Source organism: Notolepis coatsorum (genome assembly GCF_963971535.1).
Source record: "Notolepis coatsorum genome assembly, chromosome: 11".
NCBI lineage: Eukaryota > Metazoa > Chordata > Actinopteri > Aulopiformes > Paralepididae > Notolepis > Notolepis coatsorum.
This window is the reverse complement of record NC_140175.1, coordinates 74,386,591-74,405,869: the sequence shown is the minus strand read 5'-3', so window position 1 is coordinate 74,405,869 and position 19,279 is coordinate 74,386,591. Positions and strand designations below refer to the sequence as shown.

Genomic DNA, 19,279 nt, shown 5'->3' with positions numbered 1-19,279 from the left:
AGAGGGTAGGAGACCAATGTTGGATGGAGGGCATTGCCCAAAGTTAGGTGGAGAGCACTGCCCAATGTCCCCATCCTGCCCCATCCAGCCAGGACCGGGCATAGGATCGTGACAGTGTTAGTGGGTGGGAAGCCGGTGGGGTATGTGTCCTGGTCGTTGTAAACTGCAACTCCTACTGGTCGGTCGGGGGGCCTGTTCAGCAGGGAGGGTATCTGGGGGAAATAGCGTGAACATCAGCACACGTTACGTTCCCCCAGTGAAACTCCTCGCTGTCAGGTGAAAAGAAGCGGCTGGCGACTCCACATGTATCGGAATGTGGTAGTTCTACACCCTCCCCAGGCCGACAATGGGGCAATGCACGCAATGACCAGGAAGGGAATTGGCATAACGACTAAATTGGGATGGGTGAAAAATACAGAAAAGCCCCAAAATAAATAGAATAAAAAATAAATAGAAAAAAATGCAGCCCGGAGCCGACAGAGGAGAGCAAAGTGCCGCGACGTGTGCACATCCTGCGCATGGGTGCAACGGCCCTTATATAGGCCGTTGGACGTTAAGAGGTTAAAATTAGGGATGTCCAATATTATCGGCCTACCGATATTATCAGCCGATATTGGCATTAAAATGTAATATCAGAAATTATCGGTATCGGTTTAAAAATATATATATATATTTTCTTTACATTTATTGAACCTTTATTTACCCAGGCAAGCAAGTAAGAACAAATTCTTATTTTATTTATTGTCAAAAGTATGCATAATGTTGTGTTAATTCCACGACAAGAGATATGTAATGTTAATTACCTGAAATTATTCAGTTTTTGGGGGGGGGTTGGACAATATCGGTATATTGGATATCGGTAAAAAAGGCCAATATCGAACATCCCTAGTTAAAATCATTGGTAAACAAACGTAGTGCTGAAAATATACACTTTGACTGCTGTTTTGATAGGGTTCGGTTCTTTACTCTTGGCTACATTTTAAAAAGAAATGCAACATTAATGAATATGTTCTGTATTGATTGATTTATGATGTGATATCAATCTCGTACCAGTACCGGACTGCTCAGGTTTACACATTTACAGCCATCTGTCGGCGTCACGCTGTGTTATTGTCTCTCAACCAACACATTGGTTGAAAGCTAAAATGGCTGCCGTTTGATTGACACCGCTGACCTATTACGTGCTTCCAATCTCAGGTTATAAGACCAAACAGCTAACGAGCATCAGTTTAGAAAAAGTTACCCCCTTCAGTTTCGCCTCAATGACCAGACAAATCACCACTGATGCTGAAAATTATTGACCGTTTATTGTAGCCAATGAAATTCTGAAAATAATGATATCTTACTTGAGTTGGTTTTCTGAGAACGAGAAGCGGTAAAAGCGGTAAAAGTGTACCGTACGCAAGATAATGAACATGCGCCTCTCTCTCTCTGGAACGCAAGTTGTGCTGATCTGTTGTTGTCGCTCCTCTGGGGGTTGAAGGTTTGTTTGTGTATGTGTAGGGAACGGGTGGGGGGCGTGAATACCAAACCCAGCCGCATTTTTTCGGAGACGCTCTCTGATTGGCCGACGCCTGTTTCTACACTGGTTAAGTTTAGGCACTCTTCAAAGTTGGTTACGGTTAGAGTTTGTCTTAGAGCGTGACGGCAAGTTCTTTCGACGGTTAAGCTTAGGCACTCTTTCGAAGTTGGTTAAGGTTAGAGTTTGTCTTAGAGCATGGCAATAGAACGCCAGGTAGTTTGCAGGCTGTTTGACGTGGAAATGGGCAAAGACACAGCTCGTCACGGATTGGGCAAACGCGTCAGTGGCCAATCAGAGAGCATCAGGCAGTGCCAATCAGAGAGCGTCTCAGAGAAATGCGGCTGGGTTTGGTATACACGCGGGTGGGGGTGGTGTATCTGACAAGAGATTAGTGGGGGAGGGGGAGAGGGGACTGAGGTAGTGTTGACTCCTCTCACTCCTTTTTGGAAAAATGTCTAAACATACCATTACATAAATATGTGGAAGACACTATTTAAAAGAATATTGATATCGACTTTGGACATGTTCTAGGTAAGACTTCAGGCTAGTGTTTTCAGCTAATAACTATAGAGTAGATAGTTCTGCAGGCATCTGTTTGCAAAATAATTCAGACGAAGTGTGTTCAAACATCTGTAGTTCAAACATCTGTAGCTCTATGACAATAGCACTATATAGAGTGTTTCCTTTCAAAAGAGGCCATACTTGTGCATCTGCTACAAATGGTTCCAGAATAGCATCCAATTTACTTTCATTATGCAATCAACATGCGTTTTATGGAAAATTTGTAGGACTCTTAATTAAGAGGTTAAAGCTTAGAGACGAGGGTTAATTTTCCTTTTGTTTTTTGGACAGGGCTAGTAGTACACTTACCAGTGTACTACTAGCAAACCAGGCATTCATCCAGTCCACAATGCACAACACGAGGGCACATGAAAGCCCCAATGTATACATTCAATTATACATGGTTACGGGGCATGAAGCGATCCAGTTTCTCTTAATTCCCGAGAAACAGGCTTTTTGAAGATAGGAGGTTTCTGTCAGACAACCAGCGATGTAAAGCTATAGGGGGCCAGAGAATGTTGCTCCTCCCAGCGCTCCACACCACACCACTGCTCAGCACAGCCCTTCTCTGATTGGATTATGTACTTTACCAGCCAAACAGAAAAAAACAGGCTTCTGTGAGCTGTGAGCTGTGGAGACAAGATTAGGTGGGAAATATGCAGGACTCTTTCATCACCTCTTAATGGCCTTGTTCTATTCTCCATGGCATCATGTCTGAAGGCAAGTCTGGTCTCCTCAGGAAACACAGAGAGAGAGGTGGAGAGAGAGAGAGAGAGAGAGAGAGAGAGAGAGAGAGAGAGAGAGAGACAGAAAGAGAGAAAGGGAGAGATACAGATAGAGAGGGAGAGATACACAGAGAGAGAGAGGCAGACAGAGAGATAGAAAGTAAGAGAGAGAGAGAGAGGGAGGCAGACAGAGATATACTGTAGATAGAAAGTAAGAGAGAGAGAGAGAGAGAGGGAGGAGAGTAAAAGGGATGAATGAGCATGGGATGGTGTGAGAGAGAGGGGGGGTATGGAGAAGTAAAGAAAGAACAGTTATGTAAGTATTTTCAAGATGCCAGAAGAGAGAGAGAGAGAGAGAGAGAGAGAGAGAGAGAGATAAAGAGAGAGATCTTGTGTTTAAACAGAGACGGTTTGGGAGCTTTTGTCAAAGACTTCAAACAAGCTCTACACATCAAATGATAGGACAAGGAAAAATTACAAATAAATAGAGTTTCATTGACAAAAAGGAAGATTCATCAACCATACAACCAGCGCTGGTACATTCTGGATGAAAGCACAAACATTGGGACTTTTAAGGTCATTAACCCTTAACCTTAAAGGACCATACCGGTCTAATGTTGACTTCTCGCCAGTACTAGATTGCCCCTGTCTTTAACTACTTTTGTGTTGGTAGGTTGTATACGGTGTGTGTTTTAGCTAATCTCACCTTACCATACGCCATCCACACTGCCACTGATGTTGAAAAGGGGTGGAAAACACTCCCCAAGACTTGAAAGTTGTTTGAAAGTGGCTAGTCAGGAATAATTCACCTTCTGTTTCGTCTCAGTTTCACTATACTCTACTACAAGCCCCTCATGTCAACCATCCTCGTTCAGTTAGGTGCTTGTCATGGTCTCCCAGGTGCACCTGGTTGCTGCGTGGATTTGAACAGCTTGCAGTAGAGAAATACAGTAACATTAGTGAAAGTAAAGGTGCATTTTAACAGCTTGCAGTAGAGAAATACAGTAACATTAGTGAAAGTAAATGTGCATTTTAACAGCTTGCAGTAGAGAAATACAGTAACATTAGTGAAAGTAAAGGTGCATTTTAACAGCTTGCAGTAGAGAAATACAGTAACATTAGTGAAAGTAAAGGTGTCACAAGGGTAAATTACCTTACAGAGTATTTTCTTTTTTTTGTGAATTTTTTTTTTTATTCTTTTTTTGACATGACATAAAACTAGACACACAAGTATTAACAGTAAATATCCACAATAAATCACAGGATTATACATTCCAATATTTGAATCAATATAGATGTAGTTTACGAGATACATAATACCTGCAATACAATACAATACATACATATGCTCTTGCTCGCTCTTCTCCCCCCCCCTCAGGACCCCCCTTGGATAATCCATCCATTATTTCGTTTCTAACCAAGGATTACAATTCATATGCTAACCTTTATTCTCTCCACCACTTCTAACCAGATTGCAATGCTGGCTTCATTGACACCTACAATTCTTGCTGTAGATATCTCTAGATAAATCACATCGAGATAAGTAAGAACCCATACCTTCAGGCACATTTTATCCGGTTGAATCCAGCGTGACGCTATCAGCTTTTTAGCAGCCGTAAGACCGGACAAAATTTGTCTCTTTAGCTGTATAGTGGCTGCTAATTGAGAAACATCATTCAACAACAATACGGAAGGCAGTACAGGTATGGTCAGAAATAAAAATTCTGATAATTGCGTGGTTACTTCTTCCCAGAATATCTTAACAGGGGGGCATTCCCAGTACATATGTATAAATGTACCGATATCGCCCCTTGAACACAAGGAGCATAGAGAGTCTTGTTTAAGCCCCATTCGGTTCAATCTTATAGGAGTCAGGTAAGTCCTATGAATATAATTAAGATTAATCTGTTGATGATCCGGGTTGCGTGACGCTAGTCGAACGTTTGCCCAGACTTCTTGCCAATCAAAATCTACTTCCAAGTCTGGTATATCCCTCCTCCAGACTGAGTCTAGGGGGAGGATTCCATACGAAGACGTAAGTAAGTGATAATAAAAGTCTGATACGAAGCCTCTCGATGTCTCCCTTTCATAGAAGAATTTGTGATATCTGTGGTGCTCAAGTGGTATCTTTAATGGGACTCCATGAGCCTTCAAAGTAGCTAATAACTGTATATAGAAATAATAAGTGGAGCTAGTGAGGTTAAATTTGTTATAAATTTCATGATAGCTACAGAAACCCCGTTCGTTGAAGATATCTCCCAATGTATGTATGCCTTGCTTTTCCCATTTGGGATATCTGATAGGTCGTTGTGCAATAAGGAGTGCATTGTTATTGAATAGGGGAGTATGGCTATGCCATTTATGTTGGTTAGTAAATTTTTTCTGTGTGTCACGCCATATCCGAATTACATGTGTAATAAGAGGACCAAATTTCAAGTCGCATTGCTTAAAGGGGAACTATTTTACTATTTCTTTCACTATTTGGGCACTTTTACACAATTCCTGTGAGTCTATGGAACACCTCTGTAATATATATATTTTTTTTATTCATTGTTTTGTATTTCTAATCAAGTCCTCAAAAACAGCATTTTTCTACCTCAAGATCTCGAGCTGTTTTGAGCCTGGGCTCCTAAACCACTGCGGAGCGTCGTGTTCACCTGAACATTAACATGCAGCGGTGACTATATGACATCACATATAGGGCACATTTTCAAATGACTCAGTTCAGTGAGGGTGAATATTGTGAGAGGAGAATTGGAAGAATGCGCCAATATGAGAATTTTGAGACATAGATCATATTAATATAAGTTCACATAGCTAGGAAACAATGCTAAACACTCAAAAAGGCCATTTATAAGATAGTTCCCCTTTAATTTATCATTTGGTGTATACTATATCCTGCAGTCTATGTGGTGCCACTATGTTTTCTTCTAATGTTCTCCAGGATACAGATGCTTGAGAATCAAACCAGGTGATCAGTGGTTTATTGTTTATTGTTTATTAGCAAAGGATCCCCATTAGCTGACGCCAAGACGTCAACTAGTCTTCCTGGGGTCCGAGACAACATTAAAACATTACAACATATACATTGCAATTAAAACATAATACAATTAAAACATAGCAAGACATACCAACCAAGGAAACACAACATAGCAAGACGTACCAACCGAGGAACCACAACAACATTAACACACAAACATATTATATCGAAATATGTACATCAACGGTAACATATTGCATAACTCAGCATTGTCAATATTGGCTACATGTAAGATTTTAATTTATTTTTGAAGCTTGCTACACCTCTTATGTCACTTGGAAGATAATTCCATGCCCTGATAGCCCTATATAAAACTGTTCTTTGCATACTGTTAGTATTTGTATGGGGTAGAATAATCTGCCCTCTACTTGCCCCTCTGGTAAAATGCATGTGCACATTTGAGGCGTAAATTATTTTATCCGTGATATATTTAGGACTGTGGGTTGTGATCACTTTATGAAAACAAATTAAAAGGTTGGCAGAAAGTCTTTTCTCAACACTCCACCAACTAAGACGTTCATGCATTTGAACAACACTAGTCCTATATGAACAACCAAGAACGAGTCTTGCTGCCTTATTTTGTACCACTTGTAACCTATTTAGCGACTGCTTTGAAGCAGAAGCCAACACTACAGAACAGTAATCCAAGTGGCACAAAACCAAAGCACAAACAATCTGATTAAACAATGCAAATGGAAGGAATGGTGCACATTTCCTGGCAGTAGCAACAGCTCTACCCATTTTAAAAACAGTTTTGTTTATGTGATCAGACCATGATAAAGTACTATCAAGCCAAAGACCTAGAAGCTTAGTTTTTTCAACCTGATGTATAGGTTGACCTGCAATTTGTAAAACCAATGTAGGTTAAAGAGAACGCTTTAAAATAGTGGTAGAAGTCTGGAAATGCTAAACCTCCGTCGGCTTTGTTTCTAAGAGGGCAACCCTGTCTGGATGAGCGTGACACAGGAAAGAGTGAGGAGGTGAATTTACCTGTTATAATCATGGCCGATGGGTCTTTGTATAATACTTTTATCATTTTGACAGAGTATTTTCATATTTTCACTCCTTTTCAATATCAATGGCTGAAATCTACTGAAACACTTTATTCATGCACACAACATTAGTTAAAGACAGGGACGATTTCTGGCAATGGCGAGAAGTCAAAATGAGATGGAATATCTCCAAATGTTCACACATATCAGAAACAGAAAACAATGACTTTGATCTTACAACAGGTTTTGAAAATTGTCAAACTAAATAGCTTTTTGTGGAAAAAACTATGAAAACAACGTTTTCTCCCATGAAATGTGATTGATGTCTCAACATTCGGGTGAGTGAGTGCATCGACGGTAACAAACAAAAAGAAAGAAACTGTTTCAAACCCATGGGCTCAGGTCACAGCAGGGTTTTTATTGAAAATCTACTTCACTTGTGTACCCTGCTGAATGACAATCAGAAGTATAATGATTTGTGTGTGTGTGCGTGTGCGTGTGCGTGTGTGTGTGTGTGTGTGTGTGTGTGTAGGCGTTCTACTACCCACCTGATGCAGGGCTGCCTTTGGGAGGCCCAGGCTCTTCAAGGTTCCTTCGGCTGGAGGTTCATTATCATAACCCCCTTTTACTATCAGGTAACACACACACACACACACACACACACACACACACACACACACACACACACACACACACACACACACACACACACACACACACACACACACACACACACACACACACACACACACACACACACACACACACACACACACACACACACACACACACACACACACACACACACACACACACACACACACACACACACACACACACACACACACACCATTCTTCTATTTTAATTAAATATACTCTACTTTACTTGAAGGGGACATGCATTATAAATGGCTTTTTTCAGTGTTTAGCATTGTTTTATAGTAATAGTAGTATCAATGTGTCTCTAATTACCATATTGGCGGATTCCTCTAATTCAGTTGAGACCATTTCCTCCTCCATTGAATTAGGTCATTCTGATTTGACTCGCAAGGTGACGTAACAAGAAGCTGGTGGAGCTGATTGTGATCTGATTGGCTCTGTGGTTGTAGTCACCGCCCACAATTCACTCAACAGAGCGAGTGGATTACTTCCTCAAACAGGGTGCCGCCGAGTCCGACAGACAGCAGAGAACGAGCGAGAGAGGAGAGAGAGAGAGAGAGATAGAGAGGGAGAGAGAGGGAGAGAGAGAGATAGAGAGAGGGAGAGAGAGAGAGGGGACTTTGCAGGAGTGTGTGTAAAAATGTGCGTGCGCCGGCGCGCCGCAGGGATGAGTTCTCTCACACGCTCCGTGTGTCCCTCTCTATCTCTCTCTCTCTCCTTCTCTCCCTCTCTATCTCTCTCCCTCGCAGTCGGGAGCAGCATATCACTGTCAAATATCTTTGCACATGCTCCGACGCGCACGCCCGTATTCAGATCCGTACAATAATAATCACAGAGGTATATATTGTCATTTGAAACAAGTTACCAATGCATTGTCCCGTGGGATTATGCCCCCCTGCGGCAAAATGAATTAGTATCCTCCTCAATGTCTCTATATCTCTCTCTGTCTGCCACTCGCAGACTGTGTGGGTGACTGTCTTTCAAAGTGCTTATGGGCGGAGCCCATCCAATAACAGCCTGAAATCCTGAGGCTGGAAAATGAGGCTTTTGAGTACCTCATTAGAAATATAAAACAATGAATTTTTTTTTTTTTTTTACATACAGATGTGTTCAATAGACTCACAGGAATTGTGTAAAGTCTACTTAAAGTCTACTACTATTCTATTCTATTTAGTTTGAATTTAATTGAATTCCATGCATTGCATTGTGTTCTATCCTGAGTCTTAAGGCTACGTGTCCGTCTCCCTTCAGGTCATCGGGATTCATCTGGGATACGTTTGTCTTACACTCCCAGTCTGAGACGGTACGACGCGGGGATCATGGAGCTGGGACTGGTCTATACTCCGGTCATGGCTGTCCCGCCCAAGCAGAGCACCTTCGACCTCCACGGGTACTGCACGTCCAAGTGCACCCAAACTGTACGTCAACTACAAGCTTCTACCTTGCTTAATGACACCCCAAGCGGCAATCACAAAAGAGAGTATTCACCTCATTAGGTCCCGCCCACTGCAGAACTTTATGGCTAAGATGGTTACTGTAGCTAACGTGGATATTCCCTAATCAAATAATGAATGACTACATATAGACAAAACTGTTTAGCTAGATCATTCTCCTCGTAACGAAGATAATTGACGTATCTCAAACGCTGCACTCTTTTCTTGATCCTCCAATCATAATACCAATTGAGACAAAAGCAACAGTTGTGATTGAAGGGTCAAGAAACGAGGGCGTAGTTTGAGGTAGATCAATTATAATTTTTTTTTTATTAAAAACAGGAACGGGTGGCTTGCTGTTTCATTCAGCATCGATGAGGGTTAATATATATCTACTATATTTAATATAATATCTAATATATCCCTTTCCAGGTCTATCTATTTATGAACATTCTAGTATTCTCATCATCTGGGTACCAAAAACAAACCAATCAAACACTGTCACAGATTATAAATCAACTCAGTGTATAATCTAGCCAATTAACTATATTAAATAGATATACATCTTTACCCTCTGTTCCTCTGCACCCCCCCCCCTCCCATTCCCCCTCACCCCTCTCTCCCTGCCCCCTCACAATCCCCCTTCCTCCCTCCCTCCCTGTTGTCTACCAGGCTTTACCCTCAGGGGGGATCCATATCTTTGCATCCCAGCTGCACACGCACTTGGCTGGGCGCGGGGTGAGAACAGTCCTGGTGAGGGGGGGCAGGGAGGTGGAGGTGGTCCAGGAGGACCAGCACTTCAGTACACACTACCAGGTAACCAGCAGGCCGGGGGTTAAGAATAACAGCACACTTTGGTATCATTATACATTTTAAGGAATCAGAGGGTACATGTGTCAAAAGTGGATAGTTACAGACAATTACTATTATTTAATTTTAAAATGTTTTAAGTTTTACACCAATGTGTAACTGAATTGAAGTGAAGAATACTTGTTGGTACTGAACCAACTTTTGGTGTCAATATTGATAATTTTATTTATTTGTCCTTTTATTTATAGAGGTAAAAACACATTTACAATAGACATATATATAAAAAAAATTGGACAAACTAAAGTACAGTTCCGAAAAAAATACAAACATCAACAAACATGTATATTGATTAAAGCAAGTACAACATCTATTCTAACAGATTCTATTCAAAGTGTAAAACATATTTGTTTCTAACTTCACATTGTTCTGTAGTTCATTCCGTTTGTACAGGGTGAAATATCTGAAACCAGTTTCCCCAGGCTCAGTGTTTACATGTGTATTTAAAGCGAAGTAATCCTCAGACCTAGTACAATATGTTCTTCAGACACTTTTTTAGAGAAATCATCATCATCATTTTAATTTATTTGTACATGGAAATGTTACAGTCCAACAGTGTCTTCAGTACATATAGTTCACTTAATATGATCCACTAAATTCCATGGCCGAAAGGAACAGGAAGAAGAAAACTCTTATTGTACCTGCCCCTACACACATACCGTACACTGATAGACTGTTCACAGTACAATTGTTCATAGTACAATGTTTACCAAACCAAACCAAACAAAATGTACATACTTATTTTGCAGAAATTAAAACATCAACACAATTCAATTAACATAAATAAATACATATATCTATCAGTTAAATTGCATATTTACTGAGGTTCATTCATTTATACACACACACACACACACACACACACACACACACACACACACACACACACACACACACACACACACACACACACACACACACACACACACACACACACACACACACACACACACACACACACACACACTTATCTATATATTTATAGTACACTGTTCTATTATATAATGTATTATTCTATATTATTATTCTATATACTATACTACTATACTATATAATTGCATTATTTAAATTTTATTATACTATAACTGTGTTAGTTTTCCTAAGCCACCTGCTGAGCAGAGGCTGTTGGTGCCTCTGGGAGTCTGTGGAAAACCTTTGTTGCGTGTGCATGGGCTTGAAACGTGATGCAGAGCTTGCTCTATTTCTGCTGGAAATGTAAGCTCACTCTAGTCCAGGGGTTCTCAAACTTTTTTATGCCACCACCCCATTTTATTTAGGATTTTTGTAGGGCGACCCCACACCTAATGTATCGCGTAATTTCAATGTGGAATTAATGAATATCAAAATAAAAGTATAAATAAAAAAATAAGATAAAAAAGTTAAATACAACATTATTAATAAAATATGTACAAAATGTACAGACACACTAAAACTACACTACACTAAAACAGGAAGCTTCCTAAGTTACTCTGGGACATTTTCTAGGAGCCATTTCCTAACGTTCACCTTGAAACTATACAGGTGCATGCCCTGTTTGGTGGTCAAAGGCAACTCATTCCACTCCTTGTTGACTCTACATAATATCAATAGTGCGTCAGTAACTATCAGTTGACTGTCAACAGGTCATTACTTGTTGGTCAAGCTGCAAAGTCATAACTTGTCATAATTTCCACCTGAAAAGTTGTTTAAAAACCATCCCTGAGCTTAACCCTAACCACAACCGCTCCGGCTACCTACACATTCAAAATGAATAGGTGAAAGTATGTTGAAACTACGCTGTTGACAGTCTACTGATGGTAAGTTAAAAGTCTAGACAATACTACCCACCATCACACAATACTGTCTACACTGGACTCTCAAATATCAAAATATAAAACAATCTTAGCATTGTCAGCGTTCCTCAGCATAACCCCATGGGGCACAGCTAGCGGGAAGCGTGGAGCTTACTTTACATTTTAAGAGGATCACATTCCCTCCCACCCGCATAATAGTGAGATAACACTAGGAAACACAGATAACGTTCTCAAGAGAGAGCAGCTGGCTTGTGTTGTGGTTTGTATCAGGCTCAAGTCCTCAGGGCACGCATGCAGAGGAATAATTTCCCCACTGGGATTTAGAAAGTGTAACTTAATACATACACACACAAACACACACATACTCAGATTACATACTGTACATGGGCAGTTGGGCACACGCACACACACACACACACCACACACACACACACATACACATACACATACACATACACACATACATACATACATACATACATACATACATACATACATACATACATACATACATACATACATACATACATACATACATACATACATACATACATACATACATACAAACACACATACAAACATACATGGGCACCCACGCATACACACACACTGATAGCATCTCCTCTCCGGCTGGTGCTGATGATAGTCAGGTCTGAGTGTACCTAATGTCCTGTATTTTTTCAAACCTGCCGTCTCATTCAATAAAACACAGCCCTATTCAAATGTTTCTTAGAAAAACAAATGAGCCTTTCATAACACGGCTAATTACCGAAATATCAACACCATCGACATAAATTAGTGATGTTACAAAACATCCAGAAAGACGTCCGTTCGCTGTGTTTTAAAACTTGTTTACTTTTTACACTCAGGATATGAACGAGCTGCACTAACTGATGTTTCATCTAGATGAGTGTTTTGGGGCCTTGGGGAGATTAAAATGGCTCATTAATGATCCTCTGGAAATACAATATGAATCCTAGTATCCTAATATGAATTAAAGAAAAGTAAACACTGTAGGCCAGTAGTTTAGCATAGATGCATTTAGTCCTATATTATCCTGCACACAATAATCTGACAAACATCAACACATATACAATAACCAACACCAATGGGTAAAACATACAAGCCTAACAGAACATATCCCCCATGCCTTCCCTCCACCTCAATACACCCAAGTAAACAAAACAAAAAAACAACAATAAAGTATACTTAAAGGAGCACTTCAAGTTGTCTATTTTCAACCTTAATCCTATCGTCTGTTGTGAGGAAGACAAGTGACCATCGGACAAGTCAAGTCAAGTCAAGAGTTTTAATTGTCACGGCATACAGGTATACAATGAAATGCGGCTGGTCTTGCCCGCGACGATGTGCAATACAGTGGTACAACATATAATAGAATCCAATAAAATACAGTGGTACAACATATAATAGAATCCAATAAAAAAACAACAGTGCAATAAACAGGTACATGGTGTGCCATCTCGGTATCTGTACATAGTATTTACAGAGCATATAGGACATGCTAGGTAGCTTTAGTAGTGCAATACACTGTTCCTGATGTTATACTAATTTAAGTGGCCTTTCCTCTGGCCATAAGTGTGCGTGTGTGCGACATGAGTGTTAAAGTGGCTGCTAGTGTGTGAGCGTGCTCAGCGTGCGTGTCGTGTATGTGCTAGTGTGTGCTTGTGTGTGGATAGTTCAGTTTCTGTGTCTCTCAATGTTCATTGTTCAAGGCTCTGATGGCCTGGGGGAAGAAGCTTAGCCTAAGCCTCTCCATCCTAGTAGCTGGGGTTCGCAGGCGTCTGCCTGACCTCAGCAGCTGGAACAGGCTGTTATTGGGGTGGTGGGGGTCTTTCATTATCCTGCAGGCTCTGGATTTGCACCTCTTGTTGTATAGAGCCAGGACACGTAACTCACCAACGTGTTCTTTGTCTAGAGAACCTGAGAAGTCCCTCCGGGTGACGTCACCAAACTTTATACACCTTATATACCTTTTATATATTCATAAAAGACACTAACGCTCCCAGCGCTCCACATTGCTTTCAGTTTAGCTGGTCGTTCATACTAATACACATTGGCCATATTAGGGGGTGGGAAACTGATGGGTGGGGATCGGGCGTTGTGGACAGCGACTCCTACAGGTCGGTTGGTGCGCCTGCGCAGTAGAATCAGGAAGTGTCGGGGGCAGCATGAGCCTCCCACGCGTTACTCCTCGCCACTGAGAGATCGAGCTGCGCAGGTGAAAAGATGCGACTGCTGCCTGTTACCTCAAGTACCGGAGGGGACTTGTGCTATGTATGACTTAGTCCACATTGCAGCCGGCTTGTGGGAGGCAAGAAACAGCGTTCGTGACAGGGGATGGGATGGGAGAAAAATATAGAAAATGGGAGAAAAAGTGGCTAAAAAAATAAAAAGGACACTAACGGTGTGCTAATTGAAAGCTGTGCTACTTTCTAAATTAAAATCAATAAAGCTGCACTTAGTGTGTAAAAGTTGCATTCAAGATGTGCTTAAATATAATGAAATTATACTATTGATGTGTTCTTGGTTTTGCCTACCAAAAAATGGCTGAATGAGTTAATGGTAAGAATTCTGATATTCGGTCCAGGAACAGCTAAAAAGGTGGAGGTGGTCCAGGATGACCAGCACTTCAGTACACACTACCAGGTAACCTGCAGGCTGGGGATTAAGAGTTTTACAGCACACGTTGGTATCATTATACATTTTAAGGAATCAAAAGGAATCAGAGGGTACAGGTGTCAAAAGTGGATAGTTACAGACAATTTTTATTTTATTTTATTATTATTATAATTTTTTCCACCAATAGGTAACTGAATTTAATTGAAGAATAGTTGTTGGTACTGAACCAATTATACGTACAAAATGTATTATCAGTGTTTTTTGACAGGAGAAGCCAGAGAGGCAGACCAGACTAAAACACAGTGGAACAGCACTGTGAAAATGTCTCTCTTCAATTATTAACTAAATGTGTGTGTGTGTGTATGTGTGTGTGTGTGTGTGTGTGTGTGTGTGTATGTGTGTATGTGTGTGTGTGTGTGTGTGTGTGTGTGCGTGTGTGTGCGTGTGCGTGTAATGTATTCTACAGGGTGACGTCCTCATTACAAAAACATTGAAAAACACCCCAGAACCCTGTCAATATTGACTATTTCATTTATTTGTCCTTTTATTTATATACAGTAGGACAGTAGGTAAAAACACATGAGACCCAAGCTGTCTTTTCATGCACAACCTGTTTACAATAGACATACTGTATATAAAACATTTTTGACAAACAGTTCAGACAAAAATACACTAAGGAACAGCTTAAAAGTTGGAGGAGACCAATTTTTCCAAAATAAAAGTATGCATTTCTTAGCTAAATATGTTATAGTAATAATTAATACTCAACTCTACAAATATTTATTCTGAAAATATGGGTCACCACCAGAAAAATAAGTTTGAAAACCACTAATCTATACTTATTTGATATGATAGGCTACAACATTTAGACTTTAACACACTGTTTTACTTTAGAAGGTTACTACATCTACTCCAGCACCTTGACACGACAACAGGCAAAATTACTTCTTTAAAGAATTATAATATAAAACACATTTTAAAAACAGAGTGAATATGACCTAATTTGCTGCACTTGAGTTTTTAGGTTAAAGGAACACACCAACATGATGGGAAATGCACTTACCATCTTCTCCAGAGTCAGACAAGAAGATAGATACAGTACCAGTTTCTGTTCTTTCAGTAGAAAGCTATCCAGCTGCATGTTAGCCTATCTTAGCAACAACAAGTGGAAGGGGATGAGAAGCTAGCTTAAAACTCTGGGAGAGGTGTTTGATTGATTGATTGATTGATTGATTGATTGAAAACTTTATTAACAGATTGCAGAATGGGCTCAATATGTTAGTTGGCCAATGCCTAGGCTAGCCATTTCTCATCCGTTTCCATTCATTATTGCTAAGCTAGGCTAACGTGCAGCTGGAAAGGAATCTGGTATCTAAGCGGATATGGATCAGCTAGCCAAGCTTAAAACAGTTTTTGGCCAACAGCTAGGTTAGCTCATCTGTATCCACTTCCATTAATTTGTGCTAAGCTAGGCTAGCTTGCAGTTGGATAGCTTTCTACTGAACACACAGAGAGGAAACTGGTACATATTCTTGTCTGACTCTGGAGAAGACGATAAGAGTATTTAATTTAATGTAATGTTACTCATGAAGGGACATGGTACTCATGAAGGGACATGGTACTCAAGAAGGGATATGGTACTCACGAAGAGACATGTTACTCAAGAAGGGACATGGTACTCATGACGAGACATGGTACTCAAGAAGGGACATGGTACTCATGAAGGGACATGGTACTCATGAAGGGACATGGTACTCATGAAGGGACATGGTACTCATGAAGGGACATGGTACTCATGAAGAGACATGGTACTCATGAAGGGACATGGTACTCATGAAGGGACATGGTACTCAAGAAGGGACATGGTACTCAAGAAGAGACATGGTACTCATGAAGAGACATGGTACTCATGAAGGGACATGGTACTCTTTGAAGGGACATGGTACTCAAGAAGGGACATGGTACTCAAGAAGGGACATGGTACTCAAGAAGGGACATGGTACTCATGAAGAGACATTGTACTCATGAAGGGACATGGTACTCTTTGAAGGGACATGGTACTCAAGAAGGGACATGGTACTCAAGAAGGGACATGGTACTCTTTGAAGGGCATCCAATGCAGTCATTATTAGCGACTGACAACGAACAGTCAATGTGATGATGTGATACACAGTGACTTATCACTGTAATGGATTGCTTGGCTTCTGTCTTCCTTCTTACAGACCATCAGAATACTGAGAAAAATGGTGAATGTTTTGCCTGTAAGTATACCAGTATATTACGTCTTCCATTTGGCTATGGTGTGGATTTTGAAGTATAAAAGTCAACACATAATTTTTTAAATAACCTGGTATTCATGTACAACTAAGGTGAGAAAATTAGGAAGACTTAATTATAACGTCAAATTGTATATTCAGACAGGCAGGGTTTACTAGCCTGACTGCATTTCTCAGGCAGAATTATCCCCATAACCAGAATTTGTATGGGGGCTACGGCCAAAGAGCCATACTGGACAAGTGCAAAAAAAAACTTTTGAATAATAGTTCACATTTCTAATAAGCCTATCTGATTTGTCTGATTTGTGAATCTGAAACTAGGGTGTCAGGGCAGCATTAAAGTAATAGAGCAAAAAGCAGCATTGTAGGTACAATTATACATATCCAGGGAAAGTATATAAAAGTACAAAATGTATTATCAGTGTTTTTTGACAGGAAGAGCCAGAGAGGCAGACCAGACTAAAACACAGTGGAACAGCACTGTGAAAATGTCTCTCTTCAATTATTAACTAAATGTGTGTGTGTGTGTGTGTGTGTGTGTGTGTGTGTGTGTGTGTGTGTGTGTGTGTGTGTGTGTGTGTGTGTGTGTGTGTGTGTGTGTGTGTGTGTGTGTGTGTGTGTGTGCGCGTGCGTGCATGTGCGTGTGTGTGTGCGTGTGCGTGTAATGTATTCTACAGGGTGACGTCCTCATTACAAAGTGTACCTATAACACAGAGGACAGGACGGGGCCGACAGTGGTAAGGAGCAGCGCCATAAAAATATGAATCTTCAAAGAAGAAGAACATGAACAATAAAACCTGCAATGAATAAGTACAAAGAGAAACAGGAGTGATCCATCCTCACTGTGTCTCATTTTGGCCACTTGCTGGTTTAATGATGTGAACATTTCATAAAGAAAACACTTTCTAGTCAAAGCTGTACTCCCCAGTTGGTGACATTTATTTACTAGTAAAATGGTAAAAGTCACATACTCCTCTTCCCAGTGGTGACATTTATTCACCTGTAAAAAGTTACATATTGTACTCGCCAGTTGGTGACATTTATTTACTAGTAAATGAGGAAAACGTTACATACTCCTCTCCCCAGTGGTGACATTTATTCACTCGTAAATGAGGAAAATGTTACATACTTCTATCCCCAGTTGGTGGTTTGACTATCGATGTTTCAGCATAAATCTTTGTTGAGAAAAGACATTTATTCACTTGTAAAAAGTGAATGTTGTGAGGGCTGTGGGTGTGTGTGTGTGTGTGTGTGGGTCATGAGCAGATAATAGGGACTCTTAAAGTTATATGTAAAACGGATAACCACTAACTGCTTACGCAGACGTTTTAGGAGAAGGGGAAAAATAAACAACACAAAACAACCTTTACAGGTGGAAGCCTCAAAGTGAGTATTCAAGAAAATAAGTAATGTCCAAAAAAACAGGACGACACTCATTAAAGAGGTATTGTAGAGAAAATAAATAAGCCACAAAGGCAACTCCTAAAAACAGAGTTTATATTGCAAACATAAAACAATAAACCTCCACCAAGGGAGTTTATGTGCAAAGGGCAGTTCCAAAAGAACAAAAGAAAACACTACCATAAAGGACTCAGCCTTTATAAAATAAAGTGTAAACTAAGCCAGTAGACGAAAACAAGTATAGCTACAAAAGAAGGCTAAATGCTGAATAGGGCAGCACTACACTTAAATATAAGAAGCCTGACCAAAAGTATAGCCAGCACAAGGAAAATGAAAAAGCAGTTGACACTGCAATCTCCAAACTTAAATAGACTCCACATGGCCATAGGCACAGCTGCACTGCATCAGGTGCAATCAAGCCCACACACCTGCCGGCCCATGAGGCAATTAACCACAGGGAACAGGGATTGACAGCTATCCCTCACAGAGAGGTGAAATAAAGCAAAAATAGACAGCTGTCCCTCACAGAAAGGTGAAATAAGGCAAAAACCATGACAACTGTACTCCCCAGTCGTAACATTTATTCACTAGTAAAAGAGGAAAAGTTACATACTCCTCTCCCCAGTTGGTTATATACTGTAGTCTCAAGTACTCCCAAGTGGTGACATTTATTCACTAGTAAAAGAGGAAAAGTTACATACTCCTCTCCCTAGCTGGTGGTGTTTATTTGACTACCGATGTTTCAGCACAAATTGCTGTTAAGAAAATACTATGCAGCTATTTCCCTGTTATTACTGTAAACATTACAGTAACCAGGGAGGCAGGGTGGCGTAAAGGGAAAGAGACCGACCAGTAACCAAAATGTTGATGGTTCGATTCCCGGCACTGAAGGTTTATTCATTATGTGCATAATATGTGTCCACCATCTCTACCTAAGTGCCCTTGAGCAAGGCAGTGAACCCCCAAACTGCTCCAGAGACACTGCGCTCTGACTTCTCTGGTGAAATGCACATGTGTGGGGGATTGTGTGTGTAACTGAGGGATGTGCCAAAAGACATCCTCTCATATTGTATCTTCTAAGTCTTTTTAGTTTTAGCTACAGTACTTATCTTCCAGCTACTATTGATTTAGCGACACCTCGTTATTGGGCACTTGCTTTTTCTGTAATACAGGGATTTGAGCTCATTGTTCTGCTGTAAGTGGCCCTGAATGAAAGCATCTGCTATGTGGCCAAAATGTACAATGTTAATGTGTTGTGAATCAGAGCCAGGGGGCCTAGCCTGCAGCGCTGCTCTCTCTCTCTCTCTCTCTCTCTCTCTCTCTCTCTCTCTCTCTCTCTCTCTCTCTCTCTCTCTCTCTCTCTCTCTCT

At 40.6% G+C, this 19,279-nt stretch overlaps 1 protein-coding gene across 1 annotated transcript in view; it reads left to right on the top strand.

The window, feature by feature from the left end:
* Positions 1-19,279, top strand: part of dbh (dopamine beta-hydroxylase (dopamine beta-monooxygenase)) — a gene marked incomplete at both ends in the record, with an annotated part of 102,266 nt that overhangs the window by 69,987 nt on the left and 13,000 nt on the right. Inside the window, 5 exons of the mRNA XM_084324960.1 lie at positions 7,373-7,475; positions 8,752-8,918; positions 9,606-9,749; positions 16,456-16,494; positions 17,187-17,246. Coding sequence (XP_084181086.1) covers positions 7,373-7,475; positions 8,752-8,918; positions 9,606-9,749; positions 16,456-16,494; positions 17,187-17,246 — 513 coding nt within the window. The remainder of the gene's footprint in view (positions 1-7,372; positions 7,476-8,751; positions 8,919-9,605; positions 9,750-16,455; positions 16,495-17,186; positions 17,247-19,279) is intronic.